This window comes from Hibiscus syriacus, unplaced genomic scaffold (assembly GCF_006381635.1).
Source record: "Hibiscus syriacus cultivar Baekdansim isolate YM2019G1 unplaced genomic scaffold, ASM638163v2 tig00117056_pilon, whole genome shotgun sequence".
Classification (NCBI taxonomy): Eukaryota; Viridiplantae; Streptophyta; class Magnoliopsida; order Malvales; family Malvaceae; genus Hibiscus; species Hibiscus syriacus.
This window is the reverse complement of record NW_024063539.1, coordinates 8,370,580-8,384,285: the sequence shown is the minus strand read 5'-3', so window position 1 is coordinate 8,384,285 and position 13,706 is coordinate 8,370,580. Positions and strand designations below refer to the sequence as shown.

The window sequence follows — 13,706 nt, the reverse complement described above, 5'->3', positions numbered from 1 at the left end:
TGTTTGCTTATGTGCTATATTTCAATCATGCCCTAAGGAATCACATTTACTAGCTGTTAAGAGGATCTTTAGATACCTTAAGGACACTCCTAGTTTAGGACTTTGGTATCCTAGAGACTCTAGCTTTAGCTTGCATGCCTTCTCTGATGCGGATTATGGAGGATGCAAATTAGATAGGAAAAGCACCTCCGGTACTTGCCAATTCCTTGGAAATATGTTGATTTCTTGGTTTTCAAAGAAACAAAATTGTGTTGCATTATCTACCACTGAAGCGGAATACATTTCAGACGGTAATTGTTGTGTACAAGTTTTATGGATGAAACAACAACTTTTTGATTATGGAATTGAAGTAGGTATCATTCCTATCAAGTATGACAATACTAGTGTTATTTGTCTCACTAAAAATCTCATCCAACACTCTAGAACTAAGCATATTGAAATTAGACATCACTTCATTAGAGACCATATCGCTAAGGAAGATGTAGTTCTAGAATTTGTTGATACTTTGCACCAATTAGCGGATATCTTTACAAAACCTTTAGACAATGAAAGATTGTGGACACTTAGGAGAGAATTAGGTTTAACTGACCTATCTTCACTTAGTGTTTAAAATAATTTTATCACTTTTAAGTATAAATGAAAAATGCTTATAATAATAATTTTTATTGCATTCTTTGCTATTAGTTAGGGGGAGTTTATGCTGCTTGATGAAAATTAATTTTATGTTCAAAAGTAGTTTAAGGATTAATTTTATTGATTGAACATGATTAATTTTAAATATATGAATTGCCAATACCACTAGAGCCAATTAATTTAGCATTTTGAGTGTTTAAAATAGATTTTTGACATTTTTGTACTTCATGCATCGATACACCTAACAGTGCATCGATGCATCCTTGAATGTGCATCGATACACCATGAAGGTGCACCAATGCACGCCTTGAATGTGCATCAATGCACAAGGCCATGCATCGATGCATCCATCAGGTTTTGGTTAAAAACCCTGATTCTCTTCTTTGTTTCAAAACCCTCAAAAACACTCCATTGTCGCCTCTCTTTCTCTAAATCTCCTTTTGCTCAAAATCATCAAAAATTTGTCGGAATCTTCGAGCTTTTCATCTCTATATCCTGCTACTATCATTAAATCGTGCAACACAACATCTCATTTCTCTTAAATCCAAAATTTTCAAGGTATTTTTCTAAAAACCTCTATTTTATCATATTCTAATCTTAGGACTAGTTTTAATTAGTTCTAGGATGAACATTTTATTGGGCATTGATTGTTTGATTATTACAAACTAGATTTTACAACTAATTTCATCAAAACCTCACAAATTTTCAAAGGAATTTTTGAATTTTAGAAATTAAAAAATTGAAAAATTGAATTTAATTTTTAAATTTGATGTTTTTGATTTAATTATGTTGTTTTGATAAAAACAATACATATTATGATTTTACAAAAATTGTTTTCAAATAGTTTTCAAAACCTTGCCCATTAGGATTCGGTTTAGAGAACCTTGAATTATTGAGGACTCTATTGAGTTTTGGGATTGATTATTGTGCATACATGTGTTTCAAATTGCAGGTTACATTCCTTTTCTGAATCTTTAAAAATTTCAAATCTCAAACGCCCTAGGACTTCATCGAGTCGTTCTTGTTCAAACCAATCTCCTAATCTCGTTCCTCCTCCACCTACATCTCTATTAGGATCTTGTTTTAACATGCCTGAGCATCGTAGAGACGAATTGTACTCTAGGTACATAAATTCTTTTCAATCTTATAGAATCTGGGAAGAGCGTATTCCTTCTCTTCAAGCTATGATAGATATTGACTTTGAATACCTTCCGATTCTTAAAGCTTGGAAGTTTGATAAAATGTTTCAGCTCAAACCTATTGTTTATCAACAATTAGTCCGCATTTTCTATTCCAATGCGGTATGTATTCAAAACGAAACTCAATGTGGGACTGTAGCCATTAGATCCTATCTTTTAGGCCAATATATTAATATTTACCTCGAGACTATAGCTTTCCGTTTTGGGTTAGATGATGATGGGTTATATAATGAGAATGAAAATGTGGAATATCCCTATGTTCCAAATTCTAGTGTTAGTACTCTGCGATCTCACCACGATCGTTTTCTTCATTTAATGATCTCTTGGTGGTTTAGACCATCTGGAGGTAGGTACTCCACTCTTCGTGCTAGGGATTTATGGTGGATGCACTGCATTAAAACTAAGATCAAAATAAATCTACCCCACATTATTATTTTTAGTCAACTAGTGGATATCATAAACATTGTTCCTTCAAAACATGTTGAAACATTGATTTATAGATGTCTTCTGAGTAACCTCTTTATCAAACTCGGTCTAAACTTCTCTCTCGACAATCCTATCCCACTCCAAAATCAAATCAATCTTACTTCCTTGAAGAAAGCGGATTGGAAACAAAACGAGGAAACCGGTCTTTGGGTATTTCGACCCGGTAAGCAAACTCCGGGAGCTAGCTCTTCACGAGCTGCTCCTAGCTCTTCTCGTGCTCCTCGTTCTCCTCCGGCACCGGCTGCTGACGATGATCCTGAGTTTCAACAACTTATGCAAGATATCGACGATCACGTTCCAGACGATGAGCCTGCACCAGAACCGACACGGCAAGAAGATCAAATGCCACCATATTTTTGATCCTTCTTGGAGTCGTTTGATCTGAGGTTTGCCTCCATGGAGTCTCAGATTACTGAGTTTCAACGGGAGATGCGTGAACGTATGGACGCGCTCACTCTTGAAGTTCGAGCTCATTATCCTCCTCCTCCCGACCCTCCGATGGATTAGACCTTTTCTCCATGCTTTCTTAGTATTTCAAACTTGGATTGTTTTTGATGTTTCTGGATTGTTTGTTTTGGATTGTTAAATGCTTGAATTTGTTATGGTTTGGATGATTGGATTTTGAACTTAATATATATATTTATTTGGTTTGGTTGAATTTTCTTACTTTTGCATCATTAGATATATATGACCAATTATGTCATTTCACATTTGTTTATTATTGGTTATGGAACTAATGGCTAATCTCTCTTTTGATTGTGATCTTAGCAGCTTAAGCTATATATATATATTTAAAATCAATTGGTTATGCTTTTCAAAACCTTGTTTAAAACATTTTAATGTCTTTTTGATTTAACAAAAAGGGGGATAAGTGTAAAAGTGTTAAAGGGGAGAAGTGTTGTAGTAAGGGAGAGTAATTTTTCAAAATTGATTTCAAAATTTTAGAAAATCTTAAAATAACACAAATGTTTTGTTATATCAAAAAGGGGGAGATTGTTGAAAACATTTTTGTGTTTTGATATAACAAATTAAGTTTAAATGAATTTTAAGATTTTACAAATGATTTTCTAAGTATATTCGATTTAATTAATCGAATATCAAATTATTACTCCAAGTCTTTCAAGTTCAAATTCAAACCTTACTAAATGTGTAAAATTGTGTTTTATACTTAAACTATTTTTGAATCAATTTTCATAAAGTATTTTGAACCAAAATCAAGCCTAAAATCAATTAATCAAAGTGATGCACCGATGCACCAATCCATGCATCGGTGCACCATGAATTAAATTGAACATCGAATGCATTTCATGCATCGATGCACTAAGGATTTTATGAAAACATCGAATGCATTTGATGTATCGATGCACCAGCCATGCATCAATGTACTCTGGCTATTTTGAAACATAGAATGCACTTGATGCATCGATGCACTCTTAGTGCACCGATGAACTAAGGGTCCAACGGTCAAAATATTTGAATTTTACACCGATGCACCATGGGTATGCATCGATGCACTAACGCTCCCAACTGCTTTAATTAATTGTTTTCACACTTAAACATCTCTATTGACTCCACTAAGCTTCCCTAACGTTCAGAATCATTTGAAAGTATATTTAAACAAGCTTAGAAGCCATTGATCAATAACAAGAAACAACAATCAACAAGAATCAAGAGAGAATCAAAGAGAAAGCATCAAACATTAAGTTTGAGCATTTCAAGCCTATTTTTCATTCAATATTTATTTTGCTTTCAAGAACACTACTTGTACTCAATTGTATTCATTTTTTAATGTTCTTTTCTTTGTTCTAGAATTGTGCAAACAATCTACCTTGTGAGGATTTCCTTGTAAGTTTGCAAATTTGCAATCTTCTCTTTGAGAAAGAGTGTTCTCAAGAATTGGGGTTTATTCTTGAGAGAGTTGTAAGGTTATCTCTTTGGCCTCAAAAGAAAGAACAAATTAGTGAATTTGTTGGAAAATCGTTAGTGTGGATAGCTAAGGTAGTGGACGTAGACTTTGATTGAGAAAGTCGAACCACTCTAAATCGCTGTGCAATTACTTTCAATTTTCTGCAAAAGCTTCTACTAAAATTTTAATTGCCAATTCACCCCCTCTTGACCGATTCCGTCGATCGATTAACTCAACATGCTTATTATGAACAATGCTCATATGTGCTCGTCGTGTGTGCCAACATCATCTTTATATATATAGTATATTACTTGATTATATAAAAACTTAATTACAGAAAAAGTTTCTTAATTAAAATTTTCAATTATTAATGAATATTTATTACATTAAATATATTTAATATTATTTTTAAAAAATAGTACTCATTAAGTTATAGATTTTATTGAAAAAGGTGATTATATAGACAGACTAGTAAGTGTATATTTATTTGAATTAATTTTTTATTTTTTATTTGAATTTAAGTTTCAATTGAAAGTGTGAATGAACATAGAAAATGATTTTTGACTATTTGATGGTACAATGTGAAAGGAAGTGTAATCAAAAATAAGATTTGATTGAGATTTATTAATTAATTCGATGGTTAAAGATGTCCATATTATTTTATTTTGTGTGAGTTTAAATTTTGATATTTGTCCTGATATTATAATATTTTTTAAATTCTATTTAATAAAAAATAATATCAGACCTAAATTAACTTAGTATTTAATTTTTTTGGACCGGAATCGTTTTGATCCGAACTGATATCGATCCGAACTGAAATTAACTTAACTTGAACCTGAACTGAATATAATGTCAAATCAACCTAAAAATGACTCGAACTTATTTGACTTAAATTCGAATTGAATATGATGACAAATCAACCTAAAAATAATTTGACTTATACTCGACCTAATCAAAATCGAACCATTAAATTGATCTGACTCAACATGTATCCGATTTTACATGACTTAACAAAATCTTATTGAAACTGAAACGATGACACGACTTTACAACCTTATTTCTACTTAATAAAAAATAATATCGGATTAAAACAAAGTATAGTTTCGAAAAAGGCATAATTAAGTTCCACGACACTAATTAGTATTTCTAAATCAAACTTTATTGGTGGTTGGCTTTAATTAGGTATAGTGAGAGAATTTGATTGAAAATAAAACTTAAAGGCAATATAACCATCTTCTCTATTTTTTTCTTCAAGGAAATGCTCTTTTAGAGGGGAAATAAAAAGATAAAAAAGGAAAATTAGACCGATTAATACATTTTTTTACATTCATATATTAATTTCTTTTATATACATTTAAAATAAATAAAAGTATATTTATTTTCTTTGAGATTTTTAAGGATTGTCAAAATCATTTTCATTAAGTTGATTACTTTTTTAGTTAAATTGAGAGGTATTATATTTTTAAAATGTCAAAATTTAAATCTATGTAAGATAGGACAACATAAATATTATTGGTCACACGGTCAATTATTGAATCTCAATTAAATTGATTATTTGAATTAAGTGTTAATAACCCAAACAACTTAATTAATTATATAAAATAATCATCGTAAACCGGTAAAAAAGGGCATTAAAATAAAAAGCCAATTAAAGACGGATTAAACCAACTAAAAATTGTTTCCAAATTATGAAACCGTCACGTGGTTTTAGTGGTAAAGAGAATGTTGTTCTTTCTATAGTATGGACGAAACTAGAAATTTATTATAGGGGGAGTTTAAATATTTTTATTTTCCATAAATGCAATTTTTTAATTGAGGGGACTTGGTAAAATTTTCTTTATTTTTCTTTTTAAATATACATTTTTAATATTAATTAATAAATAAAAATATATTTGGCCTCTGTCAGTGTTCTAAAAGTCTTATAAAGGATCCCTACTCTCTTTTTAAATTATAATTATTTTTACGATTTTGTATTTAACCATTTTCAACGTATTAAACCGAAAACTGATAAAGGATCCATAATTTGTTGGAAAATCCGCAAAAAGCCCATGCAGAATGAAAAAGCACTTCCCATTTCCAAATCAAAATTGCAATAACTCAACCATATTAATGGCAAGGAAAAGGCCGAATTAAGAATTTATTATAGCGAGAGTTAAAATATTTTTTATTTTTTATAAATGTAATTTTTTTTAATTGAAGATGTATGATAATTTTTTTTATTTAACTTTCAAAAATATATAATTTTTTTAATATTAATTAATAATTAAAAAATTTAGCGGGAGCCAAGGCTCCCCTTAGCCTCCCGATGTTCCGCCAGTGCAGCAAGGCAAGGTTACTGCCCGATGCCGTCGTTGATGAAAGACTTCCAGAGCTCTCAATCTTAGTCGTTGGATTTGGTCAAAGTAAAACAAGGAAATATGTTAGGAAAAAATAATCAAGTTCAAAGTTTCTTGGCATTTATTTATATTATCAATTTCGTCATTGCTGACTCTCACCTTAACAATTCCTAGACTTACTTAAAGGCAAGGAATTCCCTCCTGAATGTGTACAGAACTGTTAAGCAAATTAACAAACACACAAAAGGCAAACTTTTGAATTCCCCCGGCAGCAATGGCTACTGAGTATTTGCCCCCTCCATTGGATGCTACCGCTGAGGAACCGGCTCTCTTTGATGGAACTACCAGGTTCCACTCTTTCTTTTTTTCTTGGTGCTTTTACAATAGTCTTCTGTCTTTTTTTTTTGCTTGTGCTTATTGCTACATAATAAAGTTGACCCTGTTCTTCGTCCTTCTTTTGAAGGTTCTACATGACCTACACTTGCCCTTTCGCACAGCGTGTATGGATCACCAGGAACTCTAAAGGTTTGCAGGAAAAGATTAAGCTGGTTCCGTTGAACCTTCAAAATAGGCCTGCTTGGTACAAGGAGAAAGTTTACTCTGTCAACAAGGTCTGAAGTTATCAACATATTATCTCTTTTCAAAACGTTGATCACAAGTAATATGTTGAATCATGGTGTTAGTTAATTTCATTTTTCAGGTGCCGTCCTTGGAACATGATGGCAAAGTGATGGGGGAGAGTATTGATTTGATTAAATATGTTGATTCCAACTTCGAAGGCCCTTCTCTTTTGCCTAACGTAAGATCTGTCGAATACTGCTCTCAGTAGAGGCTTCTCTCTCTTGTTATCTATATTAACAAAGTCGTCTTTTGAAAATGTTTCAGGATGCTGACAAAAAGAAGTTCTTTGAGGAGCTGTTATCACACATAGACCAATTTGCAGGGAATGTGTTTACTACCTTTAGAGGAGACTCCACAACAGAAGCTGGTTAGTCTGAATGAAATATACTTCAGCTTTGTTGAGTGTAGTGTGTATTTGTATATGATATGATATGAAGCAGCTAAAACTTTGGACTTGCATCAGGTATTGCCTTTGATCGCTTGGAAAATGCTCTAAATAAATATGATGGCCCATTCCTCCTCGGCGACGAGTTTAGTCTGGTAAGTTGGCTCTCCAGTGATGCTAATTTGCTGTTGCTGTTTCTTACCTTTGTTGCAATGTGTTAGAAGATATGTAATATAGTTTGCTTGCACTAGTTGGAGTTTTTCTGCAAAGGTGTATGAATGATTTTTTGAATTGCAGGCGGACATTGCCTTCATTCCTCTGGTTGAAAGATTCCAAATCTACTTATCGGAGGTGTTTAAGTATGACATCACAGCAGGCAGGCCTAAAGTGGCAGCATGGATTGAGGTATAATCGAAAACATATGCCTAAACATTACTAGAGCAACATATGAATGTTTGCATCAGAAAATGTAGATAAAGATGGTTTAGAAATATAGCCAATATATTTCAATTGTTGAAACATTACTTAATAAATGCAGGCGGTGAACAAGATCGATGCGTATACGCAGACAAAGAAAGCTGATCCGAAAGAAATAGTGGCACTTTATAAGATGATGTTCTCGGTACTGTTCTGTGTATACCCTTAACAATCTAAGTATTTTACTATTATTATACCAAAAGTTGCTAATTAGTGGAATGATTTCTTGCTGTTGCAGGCCAAGAAGTGATGATATTGCCACCCTCATATGATTATATATTAATGTGTGTGTGTGACTTTTGATAAACTCTCTGCTTGGATCAGAGTGATTTGCTTTGAGTTAAGAATCAATGTTGTGTTAGTGTTTGGTACCTATATATATGAATAAGTTTGAAGCATGTGACATGATGGTGTTAAATTTCATAGTTGGATATGTACTGTGATTCTGATCTATCACCACATACTCTTTTAGTATCATAATCTCATCTTCTTACCATATCATTAACAAGTCAAACCAATCCACTCAATGTGTTTAATTTAAAAATAATTTGCAGCTTTTTTTTAATAATAATAATAATAATAATACTTAACTCATAGTGAATGATAATTTGATATAATCAACTTGAATTATATTAAGTTAAACTACATTTAAAAAATCAAATCTTATATATTTATGATCAAACAAGGTCGTTTATATTAAGTACTAATGAACATATTTGAAACTATTAAAATGAATAATTAGTCGGTTAAAAAGTGATCGAATATGAAACTTGTCAAAATAAGAGTAAAATCATAACAGAAAGCTAACCTCTTCATACGGTTGAGTCATATCATAGATTAACAATTTTAGTAAATACACCTCAAGATGATGGTAAGTGGTGATAAATGCTAATATATTCTATAGAAGTTGAATAATTCTTCACACTTATTTAGATGATTTCATCAAATCTATTTCGATATAAACCACTCGAATCAAGACTATGAAATCTTTAAGAATGTTATAGTAAGTTCAACCTCTCGAATTTTAAATACAATGAATTCATCAATTTTTCTAGAAAAAAACCAACCTATGAGATATGAATTCATTAAGAGTATAATACTCAACATTTCTTGTCGATGAATTCATCAAGTCTCACGGACGGAGTCGGAATTGAACTACGAGGGGGCAAGTTGTCTAACTTTAAAACAAAAAAGGATCTTTAAAATAAAATAAACCATAAAATTGAATGAGTCCTGATTTAATTCCACTAAATTTAAAATTAAAAGGTCTTAAAGAGTAATTAAACCAGAAAAATTAGAAGTCAAATCATAATTTCATTTTAAAATCAAAAGGGTCTTAAAAATAATTAAACCAATAAATTTTGGGAAGGCAAGAACTTAATTGTAATGATTTTAAAAATATAATAACCTAAAAATAATTAAACCATCAAAATTTGGGAGGAACAACCTACTATGTAGGTTCGTCCCTCTCAAGTCATTTTCAATAATATTATCCAACTTTAAGATATAAAATAATCAAGATTAAAAAACTCTTCATTTTCACGTCAGTGAAATCATAAAGTCCTTATTATGACCATTCAAAATCAGAAAAATGATTTCATTAAGGGAAAAAGCTTAATCTTATGTATGTACATTGCTCGTCGTAATAATAGATTTAATTGAAATGATGAGAATATAATTTAATAATTTTAGTTGATAAAAAAAGGATTTGTAAAAACAAATTTAGATATTACTCCTTTATTTAAAAATTGATTTAACTAAGTATAATATTATTCTCCATGTATTATTTAAGTGTCATACTAATATTTATCATATAATATAATATTAAAAAATATTAAAGCAAATATCATAATTTAATCTCAAAATAATTTATTTTATAATATTTTATACTATAGTTAAAATAACAAATATCGATGCACGAACCAATTGACCTCAATAGTTAGGAGATTCATTATTTTTCCTAGAGGTAATGGATTCGTTATTCAGGAATTTGAGCTTGTAAGGCCAAGTTCGAATCTTATCACCGTCAGTCTTGGTGGAAAATCTATAAATTCTTATATAAATCTCAATTGGATCTTAGGTATATCCCGACCTTAGACAAGAGAACCCACACCTTACCTAAACTTTTGTGTACCAAAAAATAATAATAAATATCAATAAAAAAGAGTTTTATTATTATTATTATTATAATATATGAGAGGAAAATAAAACGCTGTCGTAAATTAACAATATTATCAATTAAATAGAGAACACACAATAATATAATAAACAAGAACCGCAATCCAGGTTCCATTATCATTTTCCAATATGAACACTTTGGCGGTCGCATGTGACTATCATTTTAAAAAAAAGAAGTTATTGTCTGATGCCGTCGTTGATGACGACTCTCAGAACCCTCCATCTTGGTTCTTGGATTTGGAATGGTCAAAGTAAACCAAGGAAATGTATAAGGCGGTGGTGGGAGAAGCAAAGTTATTGACAATTAATCTTTTTATCAATTTCGTGATTGCTGAGTATCAGTTAAGCAGTTCTCGAATTTATCTGTAGGCAAAGAATTCCTTCCTGAATGTGGAGACAATTTTTAAGCAAATTTAATAGCATCAACAATCGAAATGGAACATTTTTGAAGCTGAGATGTACGGAATTCCCCAGGAACATGGCAACTGTGTAAGAATCTTCAACTATCTTCTCAAATTTCAAGCTTCTCTGCCAATTTTAGCTTTTGAGTTTCTCAAAAAATCTCCTTTTTTTCACTTCTTTGGTTTGTTATTTCAGAACTCTAGAGTACTTGCCTCCTCCATTGGATGCTACTGCAGAGCAACCGGCTATCTTTGATGGAACTACCAGGTTTCACTTTTTTTTCTTTTGTTGACGATGACAAGTTTATCTTGTGGGTGGTTCACCACTTTTAGTTTAAATGGAGAGTCACGGTCGAGAACAGCCGTTAGCTGATGTTTTTATGTGAGAGAGATAGTCATAAAGAAGATGAAGATGAGTCTAGATTGTAGGAGATTCGATTTATCAATCTTAATTGTGGTATTTATAGTGACCTGGTGTCAAATATAAAGTAATTATAGCTATTTGTTGATAGCCAAGGTAGATCTAGTAATTAGATCTTGTACTTCGTTTTAGCATGTCAGATCTTGTCTATGAACCATAATAAACTAGAAGATTTATGTACGGAGGATAAGGGCTCCTTTGAGACTCCGGTAACTTGTCTAGCGGATGGCTGGCAATTTCCAGAGGTTACCCTCAGGAGATATAACACCTTTTTGCGGCAATCTTGTTTGCTTGTGTTTATTGCTACAAAATAAAGTTGATCCTTGTCTTCTCCTCCCATTTGAAGGTTGTATATGACTTACACTTGCCCTTTTGCTCAGCGTGTGTGGATCACCAGGAATTATAAGGTTGTCTAATTCCCTTGGTTTAGTTTGCACTATTCTTTCCTTTTTTTCCCTCCTGATTTGTTGATTACTTTTCCTTTCCCCAAAATTTTCAAGTAAATAATTGTTGTGAATTTGATTGAGTTGCAGGGTTTGCAAGACAAGATTAAGTTGGTTCCTTTGAACCTAGAAAATAGACCTGCTGGTTCAAGGAAAAAGTTTACCCTGAAAATAAGGTGAGACATGTTCAATAAGGAATTATGTGAATTTGTCATGGTAAAATGTGTTTTGATAAATGAACAATTCAGACAAAAAAAGGGTTGAAAATCTGTTGTGAACTTGGTAGAGCTACTTGATCTTGCATTGGATTGCATCTCCAAGTTCCATTGAGAATTGTCAAGAAAAAATCTCTGTATGAGAATCAAAATAGTGCTTTGATGAAAATGTCAATCCAATGTTCTTTTATTAATTATTATGTTAATGAATTTCATTTTCAGGTTCCAGCCTTGGAACATAATGGCAAAGTCATTGGGGACAGTCTTGATTTGATTAAATATGTTAATAGCAACTTTGCAGGGCCTTCCCTTTTACCTAATGTAAGATCTGTTGAATTGTTTAGTGCTCTCGGTGGAGATTTCTCTCCCGTTATCTATATTAACTAAGCAGTCTCTTAAAAATGTTTTAGGATCCCGAAAAACGAAAGTTATACGAGGAGCTGTTATCAGACATGGACAAATTTGCAGGGATGGTGTTTACTACATTTAAAGGAGACTCAACAACTGAAGCTGGTTAGTCTAAAAGAGACTTCCGTTTTACCGAGTGTATCATGTATCTGTATATAATACGATATGAACCAGCTAAATCTTAGGACCTGCATCAGGTGTTGCTTTTGATCACTTGGAACATGCTCTTACAAAATATGATGGCCCATTCCTCCTTGGCGATGAGTTTTCTCTGGTAAGTTGGTTCTCCAGTGGTGCTAAATTGTTTTGGCAGTGCTGTAATATTGTCACCGTATGTTTCTTAAATGAATGGTAATGTGTGAAAGCTATGTAAAAGGTTGAATTAATGATAAACTTTCAGGATAAAAAAAAAAGGCTTATAGCTTGCTAATAGTGATATCATTATGTATCTTTTGTTTTTCTGCAAAGATCTATGAATGATTTTGTCATATTTTCAGGCGGACGTTGCCTACATTACGTTAGTAGAAAGATTCCAGATCTACTTATCGGAGGTATTTAATTACGACATCGCAGTCGGCAGGCCAAAATTAACAGCATGGATTGAGGTATAATTTAAATCATATGCTTACCTTCAGATTTATAGCCACTTTGCAGCTGAAGACATGCAGGTTTTAGCAATGTTCTTAAAATGCTTTTGCACATTGTGAGTTTCTTTTTGTACAAAGGAGGCCTCAAATGAGATATAGGAAGAAATAACAGATATCGGGATTCAAAAACGAGCCTATTAGACGTCATTTCTTAAGAACGGTTGCATGAACCAACCGGACTATGTCCCAATTTGCATCTAGAGTTGTTTTGCTTGCATTTTGTGTTCCATGCCTCCATGTTTGTCTGCAATGTCATATTCTGCAACATTTGTTGTTATAACTTCATGATGCAGGCAGCGAACAAGATCGATGCGTATAAGCAGACGAAGAAAACTGATCCAAATGAATTAGTGGCACTCTATAAGAAGATGTTCAAAGTACTATTCTGTTCATACCCTTAGATTATTAGAATTGCATCATTAATTATTATACCAGAAGTTTCTAACCAGTGAAATAAATTCTTATTGTTGCAGGCCTAGAAGCGATGAAATTGCCACCATCATATGAATGTGTGTGAGAAAGAATGACAATGAGCTGTGCTTAGATCAGTGATTTGTTTTCTCGGTTAAGCATCTATGGTGTACTTGTATCTGCCACCTATATGAATAAATTTGCTAGTAGTTATATCTAGACCGGGACAGACACATTATGGTTGAACTTATAAAATTTCAAGATCGCTTATGAAAATAATCTCATGCGACGTGTTTAGAATTTTGACAAGTAGAATTCAAAATAATAATATATGGGCCTTATATTAATATTTAGAATAAATTTTATCACTTAATTTTACTTTTATTTCTACTTTGATCGTTGAAATTTAAATCTTATTAATTTAATCACTTCATTTTGAAGATTCAATTTCTTAATCATCCTACCATTATATTTTTAACTATGTAGTGATATGATATTTTTTCTATTAATTTTAAACTGTCATATTGGTATTAATTAAT

The 13,706-nt window shown here is 32.0% G+C and overlaps 1 protein-coding gene and 1 pseudogene across 1 annotated transcript in view; both read left to right on the top strand.

Moving 5' to 3' along the window:
- Window positions 1–8,446, top strand: part of LOC120198568 (glutathione S-transferase L3-like) — a 52,965-nt gene extending 44,519 nt beyond the window's left edge. Inside the window, exons 3-11 of the mRNA XM_039199878.1 lie at window positions 4,206–4,217; window positions 6,824–6,908; window positions 7,024–7,171; window positions 7,261–7,359; window positions 7,446–7,548; window positions 7,645–7,721; window positions 7,864–7,971; window positions 8,105–8,188; window positions 8,282–8,446. Coding sequence (XP_039055809.1) covers window positions 4,206–4,217; window positions 6,824–6,908; window positions 7,024–7,171; window positions 7,261–7,359; window positions 7,446–7,548; window positions 7,645–7,721; window positions 7,864–7,971; window positions 8,105–8,188; window positions 8,282–8,293 — 728 coding nt within the window. The 3' untranslated portion in view covers window positions 8,294–8,446. The remainder of the gene's footprint in view (window positions 1–4,205; window positions 4,218–6,823; window positions 6,909–7,023; window positions 7,172–7,260; window positions 7,360–7,445; window positions 7,549–7,644; window positions 7,722–7,863; window positions 7,972–8,104; window positions 8,189–8,281) is intronic.
- A 2,075-nt stretch (window positions 8,447–10,521) lies between these two features.
- Window positions 10,522–13,422, top strand: LOC120198567 (annotated as a pseudogene).
- The last annotated feature ends 284 nt before the right edge of the window (window positions 13,423–13,706 follow it).